The sequence below is a fragment of the Lepus europaeus genome, chromosome 5, assembly GCF_033115175.1.
Source record: "Lepus europaeus isolate LE1 chromosome 5, mLepTim1.pri, whole genome shotgun sequence".
In the NCBI taxonomy this organism is placed as follows: domain Eukaryota; kingdom Metazoa; phylum Chordata; class Mammalia; order Lagomorpha; family Leporidae; genus Lepus; species Lepus europaeus.
Genome location: NC_084831.1, coordinates 120,649,637 through 120,672,239, shown reverse-complemented (window position 1 = coordinate 120,672,239; position 22,603 = coordinate 120,649,637). Strand labels below are relative to the sequence as shown.

General features: G+C 64.1%; 2 protein-coding genes across 10 annotated transcripts; both read right to left on the bottom strand.

Annotated features, from left to right (window-relative positions):
- Positions 1-6,563: 6,563 nt before the first annotated feature.
- Positions 6,564-10,217, bottom strand: EFNA4 (ephrin A4). Its single transcript, XM_062193649.1, has 4 exons — positions 10,024-10,217; positions 7,919-8,214; positions 7,539-7,607; positions 6,564-7,230 (listed from the first exon to the last, which is right to left on the bottom strand). Exons 1-4 carry the CDS (start codon positions 10,134-10,136, stop codon positions 7,094-7,096), a joined length of 615 nt encoding a protein of 204 aa, XP_062049633.1. The 5' UTR covers positions 10,137-10,217; the 3' UTR covers positions 6,564-7,093.
- A 1,042-nt stretch (positions 10,218-11,259) lies between these two features.
- On the bottom strand, positions 11,260-22,221 carry ADAM15 (ADAM metallopeptidase domain 15). 9 transcript variants are annotated; one of them, XM_062192392.1, is made up of 24 exons: positions 22,107-22,221; positions 20,842-20,948; positions 20,161-20,237; positions 19,691-19,769; positions 19,456-19,532; positions 19,170-19,365; positions 17,092-17,157; positions 16,937-17,005; positions 16,668-16,837; positions 16,446-16,527; positions 15,963-16,111; positions 15,686-15,860; positions 15,368-15,460; positions 14,980-15,284; positions 14,701-14,896; positions 14,471-14,548; positions 13,780-13,852; positions 13,509-13,647; positions 13,095-13,164; positions 12,844-12,939; positions 12,508-12,579; positions 12,061-12,132; positions 11,668-11,792; positions 11,260-11,575 (listed from the first exon to the last, which is right to left on the bottom strand). In XM_062192392.1, exons 1-24 carry the CDS (start codon positions 22,183-22,185, stop codon positions 11,533-11,535), a joined length of 2,688 nt encoding a protein of 895 aa, XP_062048376.1. In that variant the 5' UTR covers positions 22,186-22,221; the 3' UTR covers positions 11,260-11,532. The 9 variants fall into 9 exon arrangements, with proteins under 9 accessions (XP_062048376.1, XP_062048378.1, XP_062048377.1 ...); XM_062192394.1 differs by lacking the exon at positions 12,061-12,132; XM_062192393.1 differs by lacking the exon at positions 12,508-12,579.
- Between the last annotated feature and the right edge of the window lie 382 nt (positions 22,222-22,603).

The following is a 22,603-nucleotide window of genomic DNA, read 5'->3' as shown; positions in this document are numbered from 1 at the left end:
ATCCGAAGCCAGGAGCCAGGCACTTCCTCCTGGTCTCCCAGGGTACAGGGACCCAAGCACTTGGGTCATCCTCCTCTGTCTTCCCGGGCCACAGCAGAGACCTGGGCTGGAAGAGGAGCAACCGGGACAGAACCGGCGCCCTGACCGGGACTAGAACCCGGGGTGCCGGTGCCGCAGGCGGAGGATTAGCCTAGTGAGCCACGGCGCTGGCCTAAGCTTCTTTTTTTTTAAGTTGAGCTACTCTCTGCGGGGCCTAGGCCTGTGCCCCGGGGGTCCGGTCCTCTGTCCCTGGGCCTCTGTTCACAGGGCCGGTGGCTGATGCGGGCCTTTGTGTGCATCAGAGCAAGCACCCTGTCACAGCCCTAGTCCCCAGAGGCATCTCCTGGCAGGTGCTGCCTTGTGCTAAAGCCAGGGTGCTTCTCCCTTCAGTGGAGAGCCCTGGGTCTCTCTCCCTCGCCGGGAAGGGACAACAGGGCTGACATCAGCTTGCCCTTGGTGGCTCCTTTGTGCCACACACAAGCTGCACGACTCTGTGGCAGCTCCGTGTGTAGTAGACACCTCTGGCCATCATGCTCAGGCCTATCTACAGCTCTCAGCTTCCCAGAGGCTGGGTCCCTGTGTGTAAGACCTGGGCCACTCTCCACAGGCCTGGCACCTGCTCAGCAAGCCCGGGCTGCCCTCTGTGGCATCTGGGTCATGAGAGGACCCTGGCATCTATGGATGGGGCTAGGCCTTTATTTATAGCACACGGTCCCTAACTGTGACCCACAGGAGGAGGGAGCTTTCCTTGTCATCCACCACACACTCACACACACACACACACACACACACGAATGAAACAATGTTTCATGAAACAATACCCTCACTTAAAGAGGCTGCACTCTGATATTTTTCTTCTGTTCTATTCTTAAAAAGAAATAAAAAGCTGGTTGAGACCCATAACTTTGGTCTCTTAATTTCACGCCCCACAGTGGTCACAGTGCAGCACTCTGGTGTCTGCGCCTGGACGCTGATCCACCTCTCCCCAGGGCCGTGCTGCCCCAGGGGGCTGGGCCTCTCTCCAGGGCCTCCAGCCGCCAGCCTCGCCTTCTTCTCCCGGTGACCCTCGGGCCTGCCAGCACTCCCGTTGGCTGCTGTGACCTCTCCAGGGGCTCCAGGCTCAGGCCTCCTGGGGGCTCTCTGACACTCTGCTGCACTCTCCCCTCCTCCCCCGGGGCCCAAGGAAGCAGGGAGCTGAGCAGGTCTGGGGCCGGGATCTCTCGGGCTGTGTGGCCCGATGCGGCTCCCGGGACAGCGGGTGGCAACCACAGAGCTGAGCTGTGTTCAATAAATCATGGAGGCTAGGGCCTGGGGGAGGGGGAGGCCAAGAGGGAAGGGGGAGGGAGGCCTGGATAAATAATTCATTAAACAAATAAACAAGGAGCCTGTGAGAGGGAAGAGCGGGAGAGGCAGCCACCAGCTTTAGACATGAAATGTTCACAGGTTCTGCACCTTGCCCAGGGCCCACGTGCACCTCGCACAGGCAGGCTATTGGAGCCGTGGTCACACGGAAAGCTGGGTGCTCACAAGGAGGGCAACCCACGTGTCCCGTGACTTCCAAGTGCGCGTATCAGCATGGCTCCATGCTGTTGGAACAGCCACACACGACTGGCAGCAGGGAACACGGTACACAGTGTGTGGTCCGGGACATTGGGAATTAGCAGGCAGCACTGGGTGGGTGGGCTTGGGGTGTCACAATCTCTGATTCCAACAGTCCCTGTGCCCCCCACCGAGACCAGCAACCAAGAAGCCTGGCCTGGGGAGGTGGCTCCGGGCTGCTCCAGGTGCGCATGTGTCCTCGCGATGTAGTCAAGGAGTGTGCTGAGTGGGAGCAGCTCAACTTCGCAGCTGGCAGCGGCGGCCTGGGTTTGAATTCCAGTGCTAGCGCTTACCTGCTGCCTCTCTGTCAAGTGGGCATAATAACACCCTGCTCCGGAGCTGGCCGCGGTGCACACCGAGCTCCATGATGTCTGGGAAGCGCTGAGCACCGTGGTAGAGCGATGCTTGATTAATGCCGGCCTCACCAACCTTGTTATTAAGAGGTTATCTGCTGAGGTCTCCTTAACATTTGTTCGCACTCATTCCCAAGCTTCCGGAGAAGCTAGCACAGGGAGGAGGGGGATGCAGGCCTTGGGGAGCAGGGCAGGACTCCAGGGAAATGGGGAGGGGGCAACTTCTGGCCAAGTGGAGGAAGGGGGTCTGGGCCACTCAGGCCCCACAGGCGCTTCTGAATCCCACAACTCTCCTCCCGGAGATAGAGGTTTTCCCCAAAGTTTGCCTTCCAGGAATTGGCTGCAGGGAGACAGAGAGACCCCAGGCCAAGGCTCCCCAGCCCTCACTGCCACAGCCCCCGGCCCCACCTTTTCTACCCAGTGGCTGAGGGGCTTCCCTGGCAGAGCTGGCTACGTCTGTGCAAAAACCTACAAAGTGACACCCCGAGTGGGTGGGGGAGAATCCAGGCTGGAGGGAGCCTTTGAGGGCCGGGGTGGAGTATCTGGCCCCTTCCCAGCAGGCACCAGCATTCCCCAGCCCTGTGTCCCCGGAAAGGATTGGCTCCTAGGGGGAGGGAGCCAACAGACAGGTCTGAGCCGGCCTGCTTCTCTGCAGACACTGGAGGAGCAGGCTGGGGGAGGCGCCTGGGTGCTTGGTGGGGAGTACGGGCTGTAACCCCCAGGCCTCCTCTGAGGAGTCAGAGGCAGAAGTGTCTATGGTCTGGGCACATCCTACCATAGCCAGGCGCCCACCCTTGGCCGCCCTTGGCCAGCCTGTTGTCACTTAGGGGTCCTGGGGTCTGGGCCCCCAGGGTGAAGATGGTACCTGCCTACCCCTTCCTGAGGAGCCAACTTCAGCTCTGCACTTCCCTCCCCTGGGCTGGGCAGGTTCAGGCCAATCTACACTAGAGCCTCACAGCAAACATTGATCTGTAATAAAACCACAATGTGTGTTCAGGAGAAGGGGTTCCAGACACAGAGGGAGCTAGACAACACACACACACACACACAGAGATACAAAAGATACAACTCTTGGACGGCAGACACCAGCAGCCCTGGAAACATCTAACTCGGACCCAGGACCGTGCCAGACACACCAACATTGTCAGTGTTACTCATCCATAACTCTTTGCCATAAAATTTGCCCTTCAGAAGCAAAACCTCGTCTCGCAGCCCATTTTCCCTGTGTTCCCACAGCACTTCGTACACAGCTCTATATTACATCTGCACTTGGTGTTACAATTACGCACTGGCCAGCCTGTCTCGGGGGTAATCTGCAGATTCCTTAAGGAGAGCGATCATGTCTGATGCAGGTGTGGATCCCCAGCATCTAACATGAAGCCTGGTATTTGTCAGTAGAAGAAGGTGTTTAATAAAAAATTGTTGAATTGACAAAAACAAAAGAATAAAAGCATTCTGGGGATGGGACACCCATTCCCAGGACTGCTGTCGAATACCCATGCCGGTTACACCTGCCTCCTGGCTTCCTGGTCTCTTGACCTCACCACCTCTCAGTGTCCTCAAAGGTCCTCCTTTCCCCCCTCTTCCTTGGTGTGTGACCATGAATTTGAATTTCACCGGAGGGCTGGCAGGCAAGGTAAGGGTTAATGACACCTCATTAGTGCTTAATTGGAGGAAGGAAGCTGCCCTGGCACCAGACAGGTGGGCAGGCCTGCCCCTTGCTGGAACCGGGCACTCTGAGTTCCAGCACCCTGCCAGATGTGTGGGTGATCTGGCCCTGGGGACCCTCCACGCAGCGGGGGGCACCTCCCCCTGCCGTGGCTTTGCCAATTCAGTCTCCAGGCAGTAGAGACCAGCACTCCCCATCTGTCACCAAACAGCTAGAGGGACAGGCAGAATCCATGTCCTTTCTCCTTTGGATACGATTTGCCCCCTCCCAATCCCGAGAGACACTGTGGGGTGGGGGTGGGGCGGGGCGTGGAGCTGGACGGCTGAGGGCGAGATCAGAGAGTGCGCAGAGATAAGATTCCCCATACAGACAAGGGACAGGAGTGGGGATGCGGAGATGTCTGCCCAATTTGACCTTAAATGAAGAGAATGCAAATGAGATGCAGACGATATGCAGATGAACACAAGGATTTCAGAAGTGACATTCCTGGCGGCTGCAGCTCTGCACCCAGGAACCCCACGCTGTCGCCCATAACCTCCTCCTAACCTTTCTGGGTTAAGTGGCGTTGACCATTGCTTTAAGTGAGGGGAAAAAAGAGCGCAAGAGCTTGGTTAGGCTGCAATCGCAGGATTTGGGAGACTGAGCCCCACCCCAGCTGCCCAGCCCACTTCCAAACACCCACCTAAGCCGCCGCGGCAGCTCGGGTTAGGACCACTCCCCAGGTTACTAGCTCGGACGCGCCGTCGGTTGCTATGGGGACCCCCTCTTCCCCTCCAGGCTTGAACCAATGGATATCACCGCTGATGACCTCATGCCCCAGGCCCCGGGATTCTATTGGCTCTTTGGAAACCAGAGTGTACCCTTTCCAACTGCGTCACCGGCGGGGATCCCCCGACGACCCTAGCTACGAGGAGCGCTGGGAATGCACGAATGCGCTGAATGGATGAATACGGAGAAAAGGCACAAAAAGGAAGAAGAAAGAAAAGACCAGAACTTCAGGGTTTGGTCTCTAAGGGGAAAGGGCGATGTGCGGCCCGGCAGGATCTGGGTCGCACAGATCCGGATTCCGGCTCTCAGCACAGGGAGGCAGGGCGAGGCAGAGACCAGTGGAGTTTTCGCTCCTGCTCAGGAGAGACTAGGGCAGGTCCCGCAGACTGAGGGCCCCACCTTCAGCTGTCTAGCGCCTCCGAGTTTAGTTAGGGAAGGCCGGTGACGCCCCAAAACTTGCCGGCCTACCCAGCCTCCTGGCACCGCGCCCTAGAACACGCCTCAGGGCTCGGTGCGCGGCCGTCTCAGCCTCAGCAGCGGCCGGGTCTCAGTTCTCCACGGGGACGCGCCCCAGACGGAATCAGCCACCTGCGCAGGGCCCAGGCTGCGAGGAGAGTGCACGCGGGGAGGGCCCGCTTGGCCTCAGCGCCTGCAGCCAGGCGGGCTCGAGCTGTCGACCCCCAGAGCAGCCCCTGGCGGTCACCCAGGCACCGCCCTCGCACCTGCAGAGCGCTGGGCGGCGGGCGAGGGCGGGCGTCTGTGTCGGGCGTGCGCGTCTGGGTAAGGGCGTGTGTCTGGGAGCGGAGAAAGGCCACCGGCCCAGCGTCTCTCTCGCACATGCGTTCTTTATCAGCGGCTGATCCGCGTGCCAGTCTCAGACTCGGGAGCGAGCGCACCCGCCTCGGGCCGCAAGGGAGGGGTGTCTGGGACCGCGGGAGGTGGGGACAGACCCCCACGGTTCTCATTCCAGGGTCGGGAGTCGCTGCTAACCAATCGCCCCTGGCCTATTCGCGCGAGGTTTCTCTGGTGGGGGGGGGGGGGCAGTAGCACAGCGGTTTCCATGGCAACACGTAGACATCTTCCTGGATGATGGTAGAGACAGAATTCGAACCCAGGACCGGAAGACACAGTCCATACCTCCCCCAGCTCAGACTCCACTCTCACGCCTCCGCACCCCAGCCAAAGACTTGGTTTTGGCGACGGCCCTACAGACTTGGCCTTCACCTGGGAAGGGACTGCCTCAGAGCTTTCTCTGTCCGCCATCCCAGACCTCCGCCAGAGCGTTGGACTCAACGCTAAGGATGACAGCCCAAGTCGGTGCACGGTGGTGGGCGAGTCTCGCCTCCCAGAGCGGGGCTCACTGGGCGGGGGAGGGGCTCGCAGCTCTGGGCATCTCGGCCTCCGCCGGCCTCAGGACCCCTGGCGTCCTCCCTCCCCCGCCCCCGCCCCCATGTTCACACGCCGCCTCTCGCTGCCGCAGCCGGCCGAGCTAATCAGCACAACATCCACCTATCGATCGTGGGCTCGGTGCCAGGCCGGCAGGCTCCTTGCCAGGGGAGGCTGCGGGGCACCAGGGCGGACAGAGCACAGCTGCAGGAAAGGGGTGTCCCTTCCCTGGCTCCACACGGGACACCGTTCAGAAAGCGGACCCCAGCGGGCTTGGTGCCTCGCCGGAGCCTTGCCCGCCCGCCGGAGCAGGAGCGTGAGTGCGGGGCAGAGAGCACGGGACCCTCCCTCCTCGGCCCCTCCCCCTCCTCCTTATAAAAGCCAAGAACAAAGAGGCCGCTGGGGAAGCAGGCTTTGATCTGACCCCACCTTCCCAGTTCTAGGCCAGGCACCGCCCAGAGTGCCCTTGGGGAGGGGGAAGGCTGCCCAGCTCAGGGACCCGGGCACCCTGAATGGTGGGTGCTGCCTCCTGGCACCCTTTGCTTTAGCCCCAGCCCGGGAAGGCGGCGGCGAGGTGTGAGAGGGGCCGAACTCCACAGCTGCTGCTGGCACCCACCCGGCCCTGCCCAGAGGGGTGCCCACCGAGGCCGGGCACGGATGGCCTGGGCACAGCTGGTGTGGAGGTCAGGCCCTGCCAGGCTGGGGGCACGGGCAGCAGGGAAGGAGCCAGTGGGCAGTAGGCTGGGGAGGGCAACGAAAAGATGGGAGGTTTATTGAAAGTTTGGTCCAGACACTTATAAAAATACAAACTGGCATGAAATTCAACCTCATGGCAAAGTCCGTCTTCACAGAAGACAAGTGAGTGACCCCCTGGGCAGGGCAGGTGCTGCCCCCAGGCACGGATGCCCGGGGCTGCTGCTTCATGGGGGGCCAGCAGTCCACCTGTCCCAGGCCTTCAGCCGTGGCTGGCTCAGGGGTCCTATTCCAGCAAATTCCTGTCTTCCCAGGGCTGAGATGAGAGCATGGAGCAGCCGGCGAAGCTCCTAGGCCTGTCCTGCCTCTGCTCTGGGGGCCCGGCTGTCTGCAGCTCCCTCACGTTCCTCTTCAACCTGAGGCGAGGGGGCAGGGTCCTAGAAGGGTCACCTCAGAGCCCCTGGACCCCCGGAGATGCTCCGCCTCGTCTGACCCCAGGGCCGGTGGTGGCAGGGTTCCTCCTCCTCCTCCGGGGGTTTCCGGGGGGCCTCTGGCTCCTTGGGGTGGCAGGGAAGGCCCGCTTGGCTCAGAGGACTCGCAGCAGACGCAGGATTGGGAGCAGCAGCAGCAGTAAGAGACAGAGGGGGCTGGGCGCGTGGCCCCCTCGCCACCCCGATGTGCCGCTCTCTCCGGGGCTTCCGACGGGATGGGCGGACTCAGATTCTGCGAGGGGAGAAGGAGAGCTGGTGGGGCCTCCCGCCTCCTCAGCCGCCTCCCCTCCAGCCTGCCCATTCTGTGGGGTCTCCTGAGCCAGCCCCTCCCTTCCCAGATGGCCTGCAGAGACCATCAGCGCAGCGGCTTCAGGCCTGCAAGGGGCTCACCCTTCCAAAGCCCAGCTCCACAAAGGGTGCGTGGAGGCTCCCGCAAAGCTAGCTGGGGAGGGGGCACGAGTGGAAGGCCCACCTGGAGCCCTGAGCAGATGCTCCCAAGGCCCCCCCTCCCCAGGGCCCCCACAGCCGCCAGCCACTCACTGCTCTCCTTGCAGCAGACGGACACCTGCAGCCTCAGGCACCTGCCAGGAGCCTCCGGAGTGGGCACCGCTGGTGGGAAATTGGGAGGAAGAAGTCAGCACAGGCGCTGGCGCTTTGTACACTGCGCCCCGGGAGCGTCTCTGTGCCCCCAGCCACGCCCCAGCCTCCTGGCTCCTCTGCCCCCTCCTCTCTGCAGACTCCCTCTGGCCATTCCCGTGCTGTGCCCTTCCCTGGGCGCCGCAGGTCCCCAGCAGGTCCCCAGAGCAGTGGTGGCCTCGGCCTCTCCTGCCCCCCGCCCCGCTGTCTGCCTGGCCAGGCGGCCACACAGGGAGCCCGCTCTCTCCCCCGCTCCCCCTGGAGGTGCCCGCCCCGCCACTCACAGATGTAGTAGTAGGTCTCTCCAGGCAAGAACTCAAAACCCAGGGAGAAGGGGGTGAAGCGCTGAATCTTCTCTGAGAAGCGCACAGGGCCCGAGGGGGCGAAGGGCAGCGAGCACACCCAGCGCTTAAAGGCGCCCGAGCCCTCGGCCCGGCAGGCCTGGTAGCCCCGCCAGTCCACCATGTACAGAGCAAAGGTCTCGGGGCCCTCGGGGGGCCCTGGGCCTTCATAGTGCGGGCAGTAGATGTCCAGGTAGTCGTTGAGACCCAGCTCCACCACGGCGTCGCCTCGGAGCAGCCTGCAGACAGAGGGAGGGGTGGGCTGAGGGGTTCTGGCCCAGCACTGCAGGGTGAGGGCCTCGCACCCCTTCTCAGGGGTCCCCGCCAGCCTCTCTCCCACCTGCTGGAGCTGGGGCAGCTCAGAATCCCCATCCATTCAGAGATTCAGTGCAGGGAAGGGGCTGGGACCACAGCGCCCACCGCCACGGGGCTTCGTTGTGAGCTGGCATCCCCCACCCTGCAGGGGCCCACACTAGGCCTGGCACAGCACCTGTGCGTGAGCTCATAGGCAAATGGCTGCTGGGACAAGGTGGGGCAGACGGACTGGCCCACCATGCAGGGACAGAGATGGAGGTGGGGCCTGGGAGCAGCTCCCACTCCCAGCAGACACAGAGCCCGCGGTGGAAGGCAGGCCATGGGTGCCGGGTACAAGGTGCCTCCTCTCTTCTCTCCTGCCGGCACGAGGAATGCCAGGCACACGCCATCTCCACCCACTGCCCAGAGCACAGCCCCCTGGGAGCTGCAGGGGCAGCCAGTACCAGAGGAAAAGGCACCCCTACCCCCGCCCCACCAACACAAAGCAAAGTGTGACCTACGAAAGCCCCCATTGTCCCTCAGTGGGTGGCCGGCCAGAAGGCCACCAGCCCCTGGGGTTCAGAAATGAGGGCTCCTGGGCTCAGCCAGGCCTTAGGAAACGCAAGCTAAGCAGGACAGGGCCACCCTGCTTTGTCCCAACTCCAGTGCCTGGAAAAGTACACAGGAGGAAGTGCATGGCTGAACTGGGAACCTGAATTTTTAACAGGTCCTCGACCGATTGGGAGGCACTGGTCTGGAACAGAGAGGAATTCAGGGTCTGAGGAAAACAATAGGCCTTATCACTTGGTATTGGTATTGTAATGACAGGTCATTACCCAGCCCCCCCCCCCCAACCCCGGGTCAGTGGGCTCCCAGGGCACAGGGTCCCAGGTCCCCTCTGCTAATCCCCAGCCGCCTAGCTCAAGTCTCTGCACACAGTACGTGCTTAATAAATGCTAGCCAGCGAACAAATGAACACAGATTGTATCAAGCAGAAAATCAGCAAGGAAAACAGATGGGGACAGCAGAGAGCAGGGAGAACTGGGGAGGGGATGAGGCAGTGGAGCTGGGGATTCAAAGGCAGGCAGCAGAGAAAGCCGGATAAATAATGGTCTGTCTGCACAGCCCGCATCTCCCTCCCTCACACGCGCGGCCTCCGGAGCCGCCTGGCTTCTCAGGCTACCAGGTATTATTAGCCCATTTTGCAGATGACATAACTGAGGTTAGGGAGGTCAAATGACTGGCCTAAAAGGTGATTCAGCTAGAAGAGGGCAGGGCCGAGACTGGACCGAAATAGGAGGGTGGGTAAGGATCCAGATGAAAGCAGAGATACCCAAAGAGGTCCCGGGTCGCCGAGAGCCCAAGGGAAGGGCGCAGCGCGCAGGGCAGCCTCTCGCTCTACCACCCGAGTGCAGCCCCCCGACCTCGCCGCGCGGGCCGGAGGAGGGATGCGGACCGCCGGGCGAGAGCGAGGGGGGCGGGGCCGGAGCGCGGGCCGAGCCCCCCAAGCCCCACGCGCCGCGCCCCCGCGACCGCCCTCGGGGCTGGGGTCCTCCGCCCACCCCCAACACGTGCGGGCGGGGGGGAGACCCGGGACGCGCCTCGCCCCTCCCCCTCCCCCGCCGGCTCAAACAAAGGAGCCCCGGCGCGCGGCCCGGCTCTGGCGGCGCCGCGCCGAGAACGAGTGGCAGGCGCGCGCACGGCCCGGGAGCGCGCAGGCCCGGCAGGGCGCCCGCCCGGTTCGGCCCGGCTACCTGGGGTTGCTGGAGTTCCAGTAGATGGGGTGGCGGAGGCTGGAGCCTCCCCGCAGAGGGGAGCCGAGGAGCGCGGCCCACAGGACAGTCCACAGCAGGGGCAGCGGCCGCATTGCCCCCGGGGTCGGGTCCGGTCTGGCCCTGCGGGTCCCGGCCCGCTTCGCAGTCGGGGCGAGAAAGGTACAAAGTGGAGAGGTGGGGGTTGCGGAAAGGGGGGTGGGGTGCGGAGACTCCCGGGCCACGCCCCTGGATAACTTTCCACCAATGGGAACGCGTCTCCGCCTCTCCACTAGGAGCCAACTCTCGTTAACCCTTTGTGCGCCGCATCGCGCGCCAAGTTTAGCCTAAGCTGCAATCGAGGCCTCACCGCACAGCCCGGGGGTCACCGAGGAGGAACGTACTCCACGGAGTGTTTTTTTTTTTTTTTTTAAAGGGAGATCATGCATTTTATGCCTGCGTTGTTAGTACAGCATAGAAAGCATTGGAAGTTCGGCACACACCTTTTGCCAAGATGGGGAAAGTGCAGCAGGGCAAGGTCTGAGAGTACCCAGCCACCTTCAGGTATTGCCTGCTTTTCTTTGCGCGTCTAGGGCTAGCACGAGAGGAAGGGACAAAGCTGTTTAGGACGCCACCCCCCACACCCAGCCCCAGAGTCTAACCACAGATGCACCTGGGGGTTGGCGCCCGGCCTTTCTGACCCACACCGCTCTGGGCCGGGGGCCCAAGTGTCCCAAAGGCGAAGCGACCAAGTGGTGATGCCAGTACAAAGCACCTTTGTTCCCAAGCCCTCAGGTGGGGGCGGGGCGGGGGAGGGGGAAGAGGCAGGTGAGCGGCCTTGGGACCGTGGGAGCCGCCGCCCCGCCCCGCCCCGGCTCCGGGGCTCTGTGAACACCAGTCAGATCCACTTTTTCCCAGCCACTGGCCAGAGGGTGGGGACAACAGGTCCGACAGCTTGGCCGGCCGTCCACAGCCGCCCCTGGGGGCCACTCAGCGTCGAGGGAGAAGACCTGGAGACTGGGGGTGGCGAAGGGCGTACAATTCCCTGTGTTGCAGAATTGCACGGGGAAGCCATCCCAGCCAGGATAGGAGGAGGCCCGGGGCCTCGCGCACCGCGGGCGCGTCCTGGGACGCCCGTCCTCGGCTGAGGCGGCAGCGTCTCCTGGCGGCCACACCTGGAACCGCAGCAGGAGCGCCGCGGTGTGCATTAGCAGACAAACACCGAGCCGCGCGCTCAGAATCCCAAGTTTATTGCACAGAGCGGTGACAGGCGGTGCGCCCCTCCCGCAGCCCCCGTCCAGCCGCAGCCCCGCCCCGGCCCCCGGGCTGCAGCTCCGTGGGCAGGTCCCCTAGAGTGCTGCTCGATGGCGTGCTGTCTGAAGACTCCTGTTCCGCCGCGTGCAGGCTCTGAGTCTTTCGGTCATCTTGGGGTGGGGGGAGGGGACTCCAAGGGGTGAGGCTCCTTCTTGGAGTCCTACGTCCGGGTTGGAGGCAGCGGAACCTCAGGAGAGATCAGAGGTAGAGCGAGGACACTGCTGGGGGCGGTGGTGCTGGCCTGGGGCGCGGGAAGCCGAGAGGAAAAGGTCAGAAGTCCCCTCTCTCCAGACCACCCGCCTCGCCCACCCGTCTTCAGCGCCCACCCTCTACCTGGAGGGTATCACTGTAGGTGGGATCCCGGCTCCTGGGCCGGGCGGGTCACCTGATGGGCGCCGGCCCTGCGGGTCAGCAGGCAGTGGCTTCCTTGGGGGTGGCGGCTTGGCAGGCCCCTGGGACTGGGAGAGAGAGGAGGCAGGAGGGCGGCTTGGGTGGGTGGGGGGTGTCACGTTGCTCGCCCCGATGCACCGGTAGGAGGAACACCAGCTTGGGGACAGCGGTACCAAGGTACCAACGGTCACCCTTGTCTCCGAACAAACCTGTCACCATTAAGGGCGCCACCGGGGTACGTGCCCTCGGGCACAGAGGGGACGTCTCGCCACGGCCACCAGCGCCACAGCCCTACGTGGGGGGAGAGGCTGAGCCCTTCTCTCCCCCCACGGTTACCTTCGGGCGCCTCACCACCGGGTCAGCGGGCAGCGGGCGGGTAGGGGGATTGGGCCGGTCAGCCAGTGCAGCCTGAACAGAGAGAGGGGCGGTGGCTGTGAGAGCACGCAGAGGTTCCCCGGAGCAGCTCGGTTCTGCATGCAGTCAGTCTGGGGGGAGTGGGGGCATGCGCAGAGGGCGTGAGTGCATGCGCGCAGTTAGCAGTCTCGGGGAAGAAAGGGGAGGGTCGGCCCTCGGAGTCCCGGGCCGGCTGCAATCCCGCCGCTGACCACCAGATGGTGGTAGAATCCAAGGCAGGAGGCTCACCCTTTCTGTTGCTGGGGCTCAGCGTGTCGGAAGGCTGAGGGGGCCCCCGGTGACCTGACTGGCAGGGAGCAGGGATGACAACTGCAGCTGGGCGCCAAGCCTCCCACCTGCCCCCGGGGAGGGGGCCTGGCCCAGGTTTACCTGCAGTCTCTTGGGCACAGGGTCAGGCGGCAGCGGCCTGGAGGGGGCCCCTGGGAGGCCGGGAGTGCTGGCCTGATGAGAGAGCAGGAGGAGCTGACAGCCCAGGGAGGCAGAGGAAGCAGGCAGACGGGGTTAGTGGGGGCCGTGCGTGCAGTGACCGGGTGGCATGCGTGGCTGACGAGCGGGGAGCCAGAGTGCTGCCCACCTCCGCACGCGCTGCTGGCAGACGCCGGGGGCACAGGGCACAGGCACTCGGCAGCCCTACCACACGTGGGGGTCGGGGCCTTGTCCCACTGGGCGCCACCCTCCGCCACGTGCCCTCCACGGGTCACCCACCTCTCCAAGCCGCCAGCTCGGGCAGCTGAAAGAGCTCAGCACGCCCTCCTCTGGCCACTGCCTCTCCCCACTGCAGGCTGGACTCGGGTTCTGCGCCTGCAGCCAGGGGTTGGGCAGGGCTGGACTGACTGCCTTGGCTGACTCCGGGCAAGGCCAGCTGTTTTCTGAGTTGAAGCCTTCAATGCCTCCCCGGGGCCCACGCCAGAGGCCGGATCGAGCAGGCCCCCCTCTTCCCCGGCCTCAGGACTCACCTTAGCGCCCGGCACCAGCAGGGCCCTCCGTGGGGGTCCCGGTCGCTCCGGGGGGGCAGATTGGGCCACCCTGAGCATGTGGAAAGGCAAAAGAGGAGGGGGCCCAGCCTCAGACCCTGCTGCCGCCTGTGTGCACCCTTGGACAGGCGAGTCCTTTGGAGCCCCGAGGAGAGGAGCCGCTGTGGGGGAGGTGGTCAGCCTGAGGGGTGCTCCCAGGAGAGGTGGCCCTGGCATCTTGGGCAGCCCACGGGGGACCCGTGCGGTGAAGGTTTGGGAGCCTGGGTAGGGAAGGCAGGTGTGTGGGTGAGGCAGTCAGCAAGTCCAGGCTTGGGGCTTGGAGCTGCGGGCGTGGCGGGGTGGGGGAGGCTGCACTGTCCCAAGTGGAAGTCGGGGAGCAGAGAGGCGATGCCCCACCTGTATTGGCAGCTGGGTCCCTTGAGCTGGCAGAGTCGCTGGTGTAGGCGGGCCCGGTGCCAGTAGCTGGCACCAAGCAGCAGCAGGACCAGGAGCAGCAGGAGGCTGAGGAGCAGCCCGGTGGTCAGGGAGCTGCTCGCTGTAGGGGGGGGTCAGGGTCAAAGGCGGGCTGGGCCAAGAAGTCCGCACCCAGCAAGGGGCAGGGGCCAGAGTGGGTGAGGTGAAGGGGTCTGGGGTCAGAGTCGGGGAGCGCCCCCCCCTCCTGTGCTACCTCGGACCCGGGCGGTGCAGTCGGGGGGTGCCCAGCCGTCCTCACAGTGGCAGCGCTTGTTGCTGTCGCAGACCTAGCAGGGACAGGGCGAGCAACACGGGGCTTGCCCAGCTCTCAGATACCCATGGCTGCAAGGTGTGCTGGGGACGAGGGGCAGCGCCCGAGCCCTGGGGAGAGTCTGCCCGGGCCCACAGGAAAGGAGCCCTTCGATGTGCTGGGCGCCAAGCTGGAGGCCGGAAGTGGGCGCTCTGAGCCCATTCAGCAGGTGAGGGACCACTCAGGCTAACAACCTGCCCCAGACTCCCCAGGTCAGTGCGCCAGTCTGAGTCCCTGCAGCCCTTCTCCTGATCCAGCTCTCTGCTGTGGCCTGGGAAAGCAGCGGAAGACGGCCCAAGTCCTGGGCCCCTGCACCCACATGGGAGACCCAGAACCTCCTGGCTCCTGGCCCAGCCCTGGCTATTGCGGCCATTTGGGGAGTGAACCTGCAGGAGGAAGATTCTCTCTTTTTCTGTGTCTTTGCTTTTCAGATAAATACATCTTTAAAGAGAGAAAAAAAAAAAAAAAACTCACCTGCCTCCACACAGTAGGCAAGTGGCAGAGCCAGGATCAGAGCCGTGTGTAGCTGTCCCCAAGACAGTGTTCTTTCCTCCCTGGAGCCCCCGCCCCTCTCCCAGCCCCCACACCTGCTCACCCCATGCCCGTGGCAACTGCTCCGACATTCTTGTGCTCCCAGGAGAGCCTCAGGCTGACACCGGCGGTCCATGCACACCTGCCCCCAGGGAGAGAGCAAGAGTCCGGCCCTCAGCCTAAGCCTCATGCCCTCCGCCTGCCGGCACACACGAGTGGGATGGCAGGGCCGTGCTCCGTCTGCCACCGCACACGGCTCCCTTTCCTTCCGGCCTGCCCACCCAGGCTGCTCACCATGCCGGGGCCGCAGGCTGTGCCGGGCAGAGTCAGGAGGGGCTGGGCCACATCACTGCCGAGGTCCAGGTGCACCCAGCTGCAGTTCAGCTGGGTCCCGTTGGCTTCCACCATCTCCCAGAGTCTCTCTCGAGCCGAGCCCAGTAGGGGTCGGGCCCCGCCCCCCTGGCACTGGAGCTGCCCACAGATGGCATCACTGGGGGGTGCGGAGTGGACAGACAGGGTCAGTGGGGGGCACACAGGGGACACCCAGGGGAGCAGGCAGGTTTGCTCACTCACCTTGGGGTGCAGGGCACGTAGCTGCCATCCGGGCTGCGCCCGCAGCTCCCAAACACATCCCCCCGTGTGTTGGCTGTGCGGAGGCAAAGTGGCTGGGCAGGCTGGGCTCTGGGCCCCCAGAGTGACTGGCACTGCTGGGCATAAGAGGCACAGCGCCCATGCATGCACACAGCCTGGCCGCCGGCACAGGGCTCGCCGTCTCCCAGGCTGGAATCAGGGGGGCACTGGGAGCTGTCTCCTGAGCACACCTCGGGCAGGTCACAGTCACCTCTGGGAGGGCGACACTGCCAGCCAGCTGGGCGTAGCTGTGGGGGGGGGGGGCAGCGTCAGTGTGTGCCCCCCCCGGCCCACCGCAGGCGAACTCTGGGGGGCCCCCCTCGGTGCCCACCTGGCAGTTCTGACAGCAGGGGCCGTCGGATGCACACTGTGCCCCTGGCCTGAGCTGGCAGGTGAAGGCGTCACAGCAGGTGTCAGTGCAGTCCTGGGGGCACAGAGTGCTGAGCGCCAGGGCGGGGGCCGAGAGCCTCCCCCACCCCCACCCCGAGACCAGACCCCGAAGGGTGCCCAGAGCTGGAGCCCACCCCACGAGCCCTGCACCAGCCCCACACACGGAGGGTGCGGAGAGAGGTCTGGGAGGGGCCCCTCCGGAACGAGCCCGGAGCGCAGGAGGCTCAGAGAGGGCTGAGGGTGGGGGTGGGAGGCTCACGTCTGGGAAGCCGCAGTCACACTGCTCGCCCGGGTCCACAAACATATTTCCACAGAAAGCGGCCATCACGGGCAGGCTGGGCGAGCGCTCCAGGAGGCAGCCGCCCAGCCCGGCCAGGAGGGCTTGCTCCAGGGCCCGGCGGCTGCAGTTGCTGAAGTTCAGGCCTGGAAGGAAGCTGGGGCAGGTGACAAGGATGGTGGGGGCTGCAGGCCGCCTCTGGCCCCGGCCCCGCCCCACCCCGCCCCGGCCCCGCCCACTCCCTGCACCCTGCCCTTACTCTGTGGAGGCTTCCATGATGCAGGTCTTGGCTGGGGCTGGGCCGGGGCAGGGGCAGCGGCTCCCAGGGGAATCGTGGTCCAGGCCCAGGCTGTGGCCCAATTCGTGTGCGATGGAGGAGGCCACACCCAGGATGCTGGTGGAGTGGTCCTGCGGTTGGGGGAGGGGACACTGCAGGTGCAGCCACAGCTCGCCTCCTCCCGTGCCTGCCTCTCCGACCTCTGGGTGCCCGTCGAATGTTTCTGTACCTGGGCTCTGCCAGCTGCGTCGCCTTCCCTCACTGTGCGGCCCCTGGAGGTTACCCAGGCCCCTGGGCCTCGGCAGTCCGCACTCTCTGATGAGCCAGCTCGCTAGCCCAGGCCATACCCTCCCCGCCCCACCTTCCATATCCACGGTGTGGACCTCGGGCAGCTTGGTAGGGGCCGGGGGTTCAGAGAATAAACTGTACCCTGCCGGGGAGGAGGTGGCCTGGAAGACGACTCACCATGTTGACGGCTCCTGAGGAGTCAGAGCAGATGGAGTTCTGCACCGTCATGCCCACCACAGGCCCGGAGAACGAGATGCCGCTGTGGGGTCAGAGGTCAAAGGTCAGAGCCAAAGCCATTGCGGTCAGAGCTCCAGGGTCTGAGGCAGGGAGTCGAGGTGGCAGGGGACTGGCCGGGTCAGGGTCCGCCAGGGCCCCTCTGGCTGAGCCCCGGGGCCTTACGTCACCAGCTGGGCACTGTCATGGGGCAATCGAGGCAGCAGGTCCGCCTGGCGCCAGTGCAGGAAGTTGTCCAGCGTGACGGCTGCGTCCGGGCTCACGTCCACCAGGTCGTGCTGGGTCCAGGCCTCCAGGCCCACCAGCGCCACGCGGACATTCAGGGGCCGAAAGAACTGAGTGAGAGACTGGGCTCAGCGGACGGCCTGCGGACTGGGGGCTGGGGGCTGGGGGGGTGGGGGCGCTGTGGCGCTGCGGCTCAGCCCTGCACTCACCGTGTCCAGCAGCAAGGCCACTTCCAGCGTGCGGTTCAGCAGCTGCTGGAAGTCCGGGTACCTCTGCACCTGTGGGGCGGGGGTGGCAGGTGTGAGCGGGGCCTGCGTGGGGGTGGGCAGGGCGGCGCGGGGCGTGCAGGAGCCCGTGGGCTCACCTCCGCGTGATCGGCCACAACCACCAGCTCCACAGTCTTGGTCTCGGTGAGCACGTCACGCCTCCGCTAGGGACAAGAGAAGGAGGGGTCAGGGAGCCTGCTGCCGGGGACCGGCCCCACGTCTCCCGCCCGAGCCGTGTGCTCACAGAGCCGGCCCACTTCACAGCTGAGCACACTGAGAGCCAGAAGGGCCGGGGACTTGTCCAAAGTGGACACTTTGCTGGCTCCAACCGCCGTGCTTTTTCCAAATTAAAAAAAAAAAATCATCATAGCGAACACGATCAAATCCCCTGTGCCAGCCACGGTTTTAAGCACTTTTCGTACATATTGATCCATTTAATCTTCCCAGCAACCCTGTTAAGTTGGTCCTACTAGCCCCATTTTACACTTCAGGAAGTTGGGTCTTTATGGCTTTGTACGTGACAACCACGTATGAGGGGCTTCAAAATGTTCATGCAGGGGAGGGCGCTTGACGCAGTGGTTAGGGTGGTGCTGGGGCACCTGCTTCCCATGCTTGCCTGGGTTCAAGTCCCGGCTCCACCCCTATTTCCAGGTTCCTGCAGATCTGCGTTCTTGCAGTCACTGATGGCTCCAGTACCTGGGTCCCTGCCACCCCCGCGGGAGACCCACAGCTCGTTCCTGGTTCTTGGCCCAGCCCCAGTTAGTATGGGCATTTGGGGAGGGAGCCAGCAGGTGGAAGATCTCTGTCTCTCTCTCTCCCCTCTTGTTTCTCTGCCTTTCAAATAAATAAAATGAAACAAGAAGTCCATGGAAATGTGTTTTATGAAAAAACTACATGGATTTCAAATTAAGTTTATCTTTTTTTTTTTTTTTTGGACAGGCAGAGTGGACAGTGAGAGAGAGAGACAGAGAGAAAGGTCTTCCTTTTCTGTTGGTTCACCCCACAATGGCCGCTGTGGCTGGCGTGCTGCAGCCGGTGCACTGCGCTGATCCGAAGCCAGGAGCCAGGTGCTTCTCCTGGTCTCCCATGTGGGTGCAGGGCCCAAGCACTTGGGCCATCCTCCACTGCACTCCCGGGCCATAGCAGAGAGCTGGCCTGGAAGATGAGCAACTGGGACAGAATCCAGTGCCCCGACTGGGACTAGAACCCAGGGTGCCGGCGCCTCAGGCAGAGGATTAGCCTATTGAGCTGCGGCGCCGGCCTAGTTAGTTTATTTCAAAGACAGAGAGAGACTTTCCATCTGCTAGTTTTTTGTCTTTGAACTCTGTAACAGCCAAGACTGGACCAGGCAGAAGCCAGGATCTGGGAACTCAATCCAGATCTCCGCATGGGTGGCAGGGACCCAACTACTTAAGCCATCCACCTGCTGCCCCCCAGGGTGCACACTAGCAGCAGTGGAGCCAGGACTTGAACCCAGGCACTGGGACATGGAGCACAAGCATCCCGAGTGGCATCTTTTTTTTAAGATTTATTTATTTGAGAGGTAGAGTTACAGACAGAGAGAGAGAGAGAGACAGAGAGAGAGGTCTTTCATCTGCTGCCTTACTCCCCAAATGGCCATAATGGCCAGAGCTGGGCTGACTTGAAGCCAGGAGCTTCTTCTGGGTCTCCCATGCTGGTGCAGGGGCCCAAGGACTTGGGCCATCTTCTACTGCTTTCCCAGGCCATAGCAGAGAGCTGGATTGGAAGAGGAGCAGCCAGGACTCAAACCAGAACCCATATGGGATGTTGGCGCCACAGGCAGAGGCCCAGCCTGCCCCGCCACAGCGCCGGCCCCTGGAGTGGCATCTTAATGGCTGCAGCAAACGCCCACCCAGAGCTCATCTTCCAATTCCATTTGCACGAGCTTTTTGAAGTACCATCACATTTCCTGTTCCCAAGCGGGAGTGGACTCTGAAGACGCACAAGGGGCTGAGCCAGCTGCCCGGCCCTGGGCAGCTCACCCAGCCTCGCTGGGGCAGGCTCCTCCTGTGGGAATGGAGCCATAGCTAGCACCCACCTCCTAGGGCTGCTGGGCCCCAGGGGCAGAGCCCTTGTTCCTGTGAACAATGGCTCTGAGGCTCTGGGGTCAGCCCTTGAGACAACTGAAGCCCAGCCCTCTGCAGACCCTCCTCACCCGGTGGCTGGGGCGCTGTCTGTGGGGGGGCTCCGGCAGAGGCTGGAGGGTGGGCACAGATGTGCGCCAGCTCAAGGCACAGGTGTGACCTGGCAGGAGGAGGTCTTGGATCCGGGAGATAACGGGAGGGCCCTGAGGATCCCCAGGCCCCGGCTCCAAGGCGTAGCTTCTTTCTGGGGACAGGACCACCAGCCCCCTAGGGAAAGACAGGAAGTCACAAAACGTCCAGCTGTACCCCTGCGGGTGCCCTCACTCACTCCCCTGTCGCGGAATCCACCTGCCGTACCTGAGCCCAGAGCAGGTGCACAGGGAGGCCCAGGAGCTGGTGTGGCCCTGCACCAATCCCTCGTAGCAGCAGTCCTCCTAAGGCGCAGAGAAACTTGTGCCAGCGCGCCAAGCGGTCCAGGACTTGATCCCAGGAGTCAGGCTTACAGGCCAAGGTGTGCAGCGTCTGCAGGGCTACCACCCCCACCCCCTTCTTCCCTCAGCTAGAAACGGGGCACGGGAGGGCCCTGACTCACCAGAGTGTGTCCCTCGCTGACCACCCGGGTGCCATCAGGTTGGTACCACACCAGGGCTGGGCGGCCTGGCACCAAATCCCTGTGGGATGAAAAAAGGGAGGGGCAGTGTCTGGCCCACGTGCCACCGTGGTGCAGCATCAGGCTGCGGCCTGGAGCGGGCCGAGGGGAGGCGGGAGGCCAGGCCACTGCCTGGAACTTCCCCCTCTCTCTGGAGGCAGCAGCGTTTAGTGCTTGGGCCACTGATCCCCTAGGCTGTCCGAATTCCAATCCGGTGTTCACCACATCCTAGCGGTGTGACCGCAGGCAAGTTACTCAACCTCTCTGTGCCTTGACTTGGTCATTTGCACAACGAGACCCTTCTGAAGTCATTAGGGGGTGACAGGAGAGCGGGCAAGCACTTAGGACCCGACACCTAGCGAAGGTGACTGGAGCCGCTGGCCACGTGACTGTCACTGTCAGCACCAGCTCACCTGTTCTGAAGCAGCTGCAGGACGTGACTCTCTCCGTCCAGCTCCAGCTGGATCCTCAGGGCCTTGGGCAGGCTGCTCTGTGGGCACCAAGAGGGCAGGTCACCTCCCTCACCCTGCCCCCGGGACCAGAAGCCTCAGGTCCTCGGGAGAGCACCGAGCATTAGATCACTGGTGGGGGGATCCCCAGGGAGAGACCAGGAAGCCCTGCCTGGCCTGGGGCATTGTTCTGGGGGTTGTGTGAGGAGGTCAGGGGAGGTATCTGAGCCGCCCCTTCTCGGCTTCCTGCCCAGAGAGGAAGCACCATGGAGGCCCCGGCCCAGGCCCCAGCCCTTCCTCTGACTCAGCTGCAGAATGGGGCTGGGGGTGGGGGGCTTTGGGGAAGGCTTGACCCTCTCCAAATCCCTGCCACCATCGCCGCTGAGAAATGGGCAACACCAGGGGAAGGAAGCGAGTCTGGCCTCAGGATCTCCCCAGTGGAGACGGACGGCTTGGATGTGGCCAGGCAGACAGATGAGCGTGGACAGAGAGGGGAGAGGGAGCTAAGTGAAGCCAGGTGCTGGGGTGTGGTGGGGGAGGCAGTCAGACCCGGGGAGGATCCGCTCTAGCTGTGCCTTGGCCTTGAGATACCTGATTGATGGGGGGTGGGGGTGGGTCCACAAGCCAGGGGCAAGGGGAGCTCACCTGAAGCACCTCGGCTAGGCTGAGTGGGCGGTCGTCCTGAAGGATCTGGGGCTCCAAGGACCCACTCCGCAGCCTCTCCGGTCTGGCCTGCGGCTCCTTGGGGCCACCTGCAGTCCCAGGCAGCCCAGGAGAGCGCTGAGGCAATCGGCCCCACACTGGGGTGGCTGGTGCCCTCGAGACCCACAGAAGGCTCCCAGAATCGAGGCCTGTCTGCCTGAGTGGGTCCTGCACTGCATGCTGGGACTTACAGAATATCGGAGCGAGGGGGCTCGCCTCCCACCCACGGGTCCCCAAGTTCCCAGAGAAGGAAGCTCGCTTGTCCAGCCTGCAGCCCCTTCTTGACCTCCCTGGGCCAATCCCAGATTCTCACAGGGACCCTCCCCTCTCCCCACCCCTCCACCCCCCACCCTCAGGAACGCCCTCACTCGGAACTGGGCGAAGCCATGTGGCCGGGTGCCCAGCCACCCTCCCCTTCCCTCCAATGCAGAGGCGGGAACGCCCATTCTGGGTGAGCAAACACCCCCACCTCCCTAAATACCCCTCGTGCCCAGCCAGGCACACCCACTCCCCACAGCCTCGGCTTCCTCCCGGTACCCCCCCCCCCCCAAACAGTGGCCCGCTGTCTTCAGGACATCCACCCCCGCCTGCCCTCTCGGCCCCCCGGCCCAAGACAGCAGCGGGAAGTGAAAGTTCCAAGGAGGAGTTAGTGTCCCAGCCTCTTTCTTGGCCAGTTCGCCCTTCTGGCTCCTCCCGGCCCCTCCCGCCCAGCCGGGCTTCTGGTGGCAAGGACGTCAGGGCTAGCGGGGGTCTGGCAGGCCGGCCTGACACGACAGGGGGCGGGGGGCGGGGGCACTACAAGGATCCTCTGCACTGTGTCCCGCGAGCCAGCGTGCCACTTCGATGGCCTGGCACCAGCTGGAACGGCCAGCTAGGCCCCAGAGGAGCAAAGGCGTCAGTCCTGGGGAGCAGCGACCCTCCTTCCAGGATCCCGCGGGAGCGCTGGGCAGGAGCCTCGATGCCTGGCACCTAAGCCGGAAACTGTCTGCGGGCACCGCGCAGAGGACCGAGCGCCGTCATCCCTCCTTCCCTCTCCACTCCATCGCTAAGACACCGGGCCCTAGGCCCAGGACAGCGGGACAGCGCAGGCCGCGCTCTGGCGGGGCCCGACCAGGGTCTCCGGACGGCCCCAAGGACTCCAGTGGCTCCTCACTTCCCTGTCCCTCCTCGGGTCCGGCCCCCAACCCACTCCCGGGAGGGGGACTCACCTATATCTGGAAGTGGTCGGGAGGGCAGAGGGCTCCCCGCGCCCAGGAGCCCCAGGGCCCAGAGCAGCGCCAGCCGCATGGCAGCGGCGCCCCGGGCCGGGCGAGGGCAGCAGGTGCGGGGCCGCGCGCCGACGAGCCGCGGCGGCCGGGTCTGCCTGAAGTGCCCGGTGTTGCTGCGCAGCCGCCAGGCCCCGCCCCGCCCCCCGCCCCGGCCCGGAGCGGAGTAGGCCCCGCCCAGGCCCCAGGCCCCGCCCAGGCCCCGCCCCCGCCCGGCTCGGTCCGTACCGCTCGGCTCGGTCCGCGCCGCTCCGCTCTGCCACTTTCCCGAGACTGTGCGGGGTGGGGGCGGTGGCCGGATCCCACCAGCCTGGGTGTCGCGCTCCCCAGTGAGCTTCGCTGCCTTTCTGACTCATGTCCGCGGCCCACAGCCTTTTGGGGGATCAATCGGGGACCCCTCTCCCGACCGGCTCTGGCGGCCGCCGACCCCAGGAAGGCGG

What these genes read in the sequence shown, in the direction of transcription:
- EFNA4 (XM_062193649.1), bottom strand. Translation starts at nt 10,136, where the DNA reads ATGCGGCCGCTGCCCCTGCTGTGGACTGTCCTGTGGGCCGCGCTCCTC. An exon ending in AGAGACCTACTACTACATCT is followed by an intron (nt 7,608 to 7,918) that starts GTGAGTGGCGGG and finishes ATTTCCCACCAG; the next exon opens with CGGTGCCCACTCCGGAGGCT. An exon ending in CGTCTGCTGCAAGGAGAGCA is followed by an intron (nt 7,231 to 7,538) that starts GTGAGTGGCTGG and finishes CTCCCCTCGCAG; the next exon opens with AATCTGAGTCCGCCCATCCC.
- ADAM15 (XM_062192392.1), bottom strand. Translation starts at nt 22,185, where the DNA reads ATGCGGCTGGCGCTGCTCTGGGCCCTGGGGCTCCTGGGCGCGGGGAGC. An exon ending in TTGTGGCCGATCACGCGGAG is followed by an intron (nt 17,006 to 17,091) that starts GTGAGCCCACGG and finishes CCCGCCCCACAG; the next exon opens with GTGCAGAGGTACCCGGACTT. An exon ending in CTGTGCCCAAGAGACTGCAG is followed by an intron (nt 12,133 to 12,507) that starts GTAAACCTGGGC and finishes CTCTCTGTTCAG; the next exon opens with GCTGCACTGGCTGACCGGCC.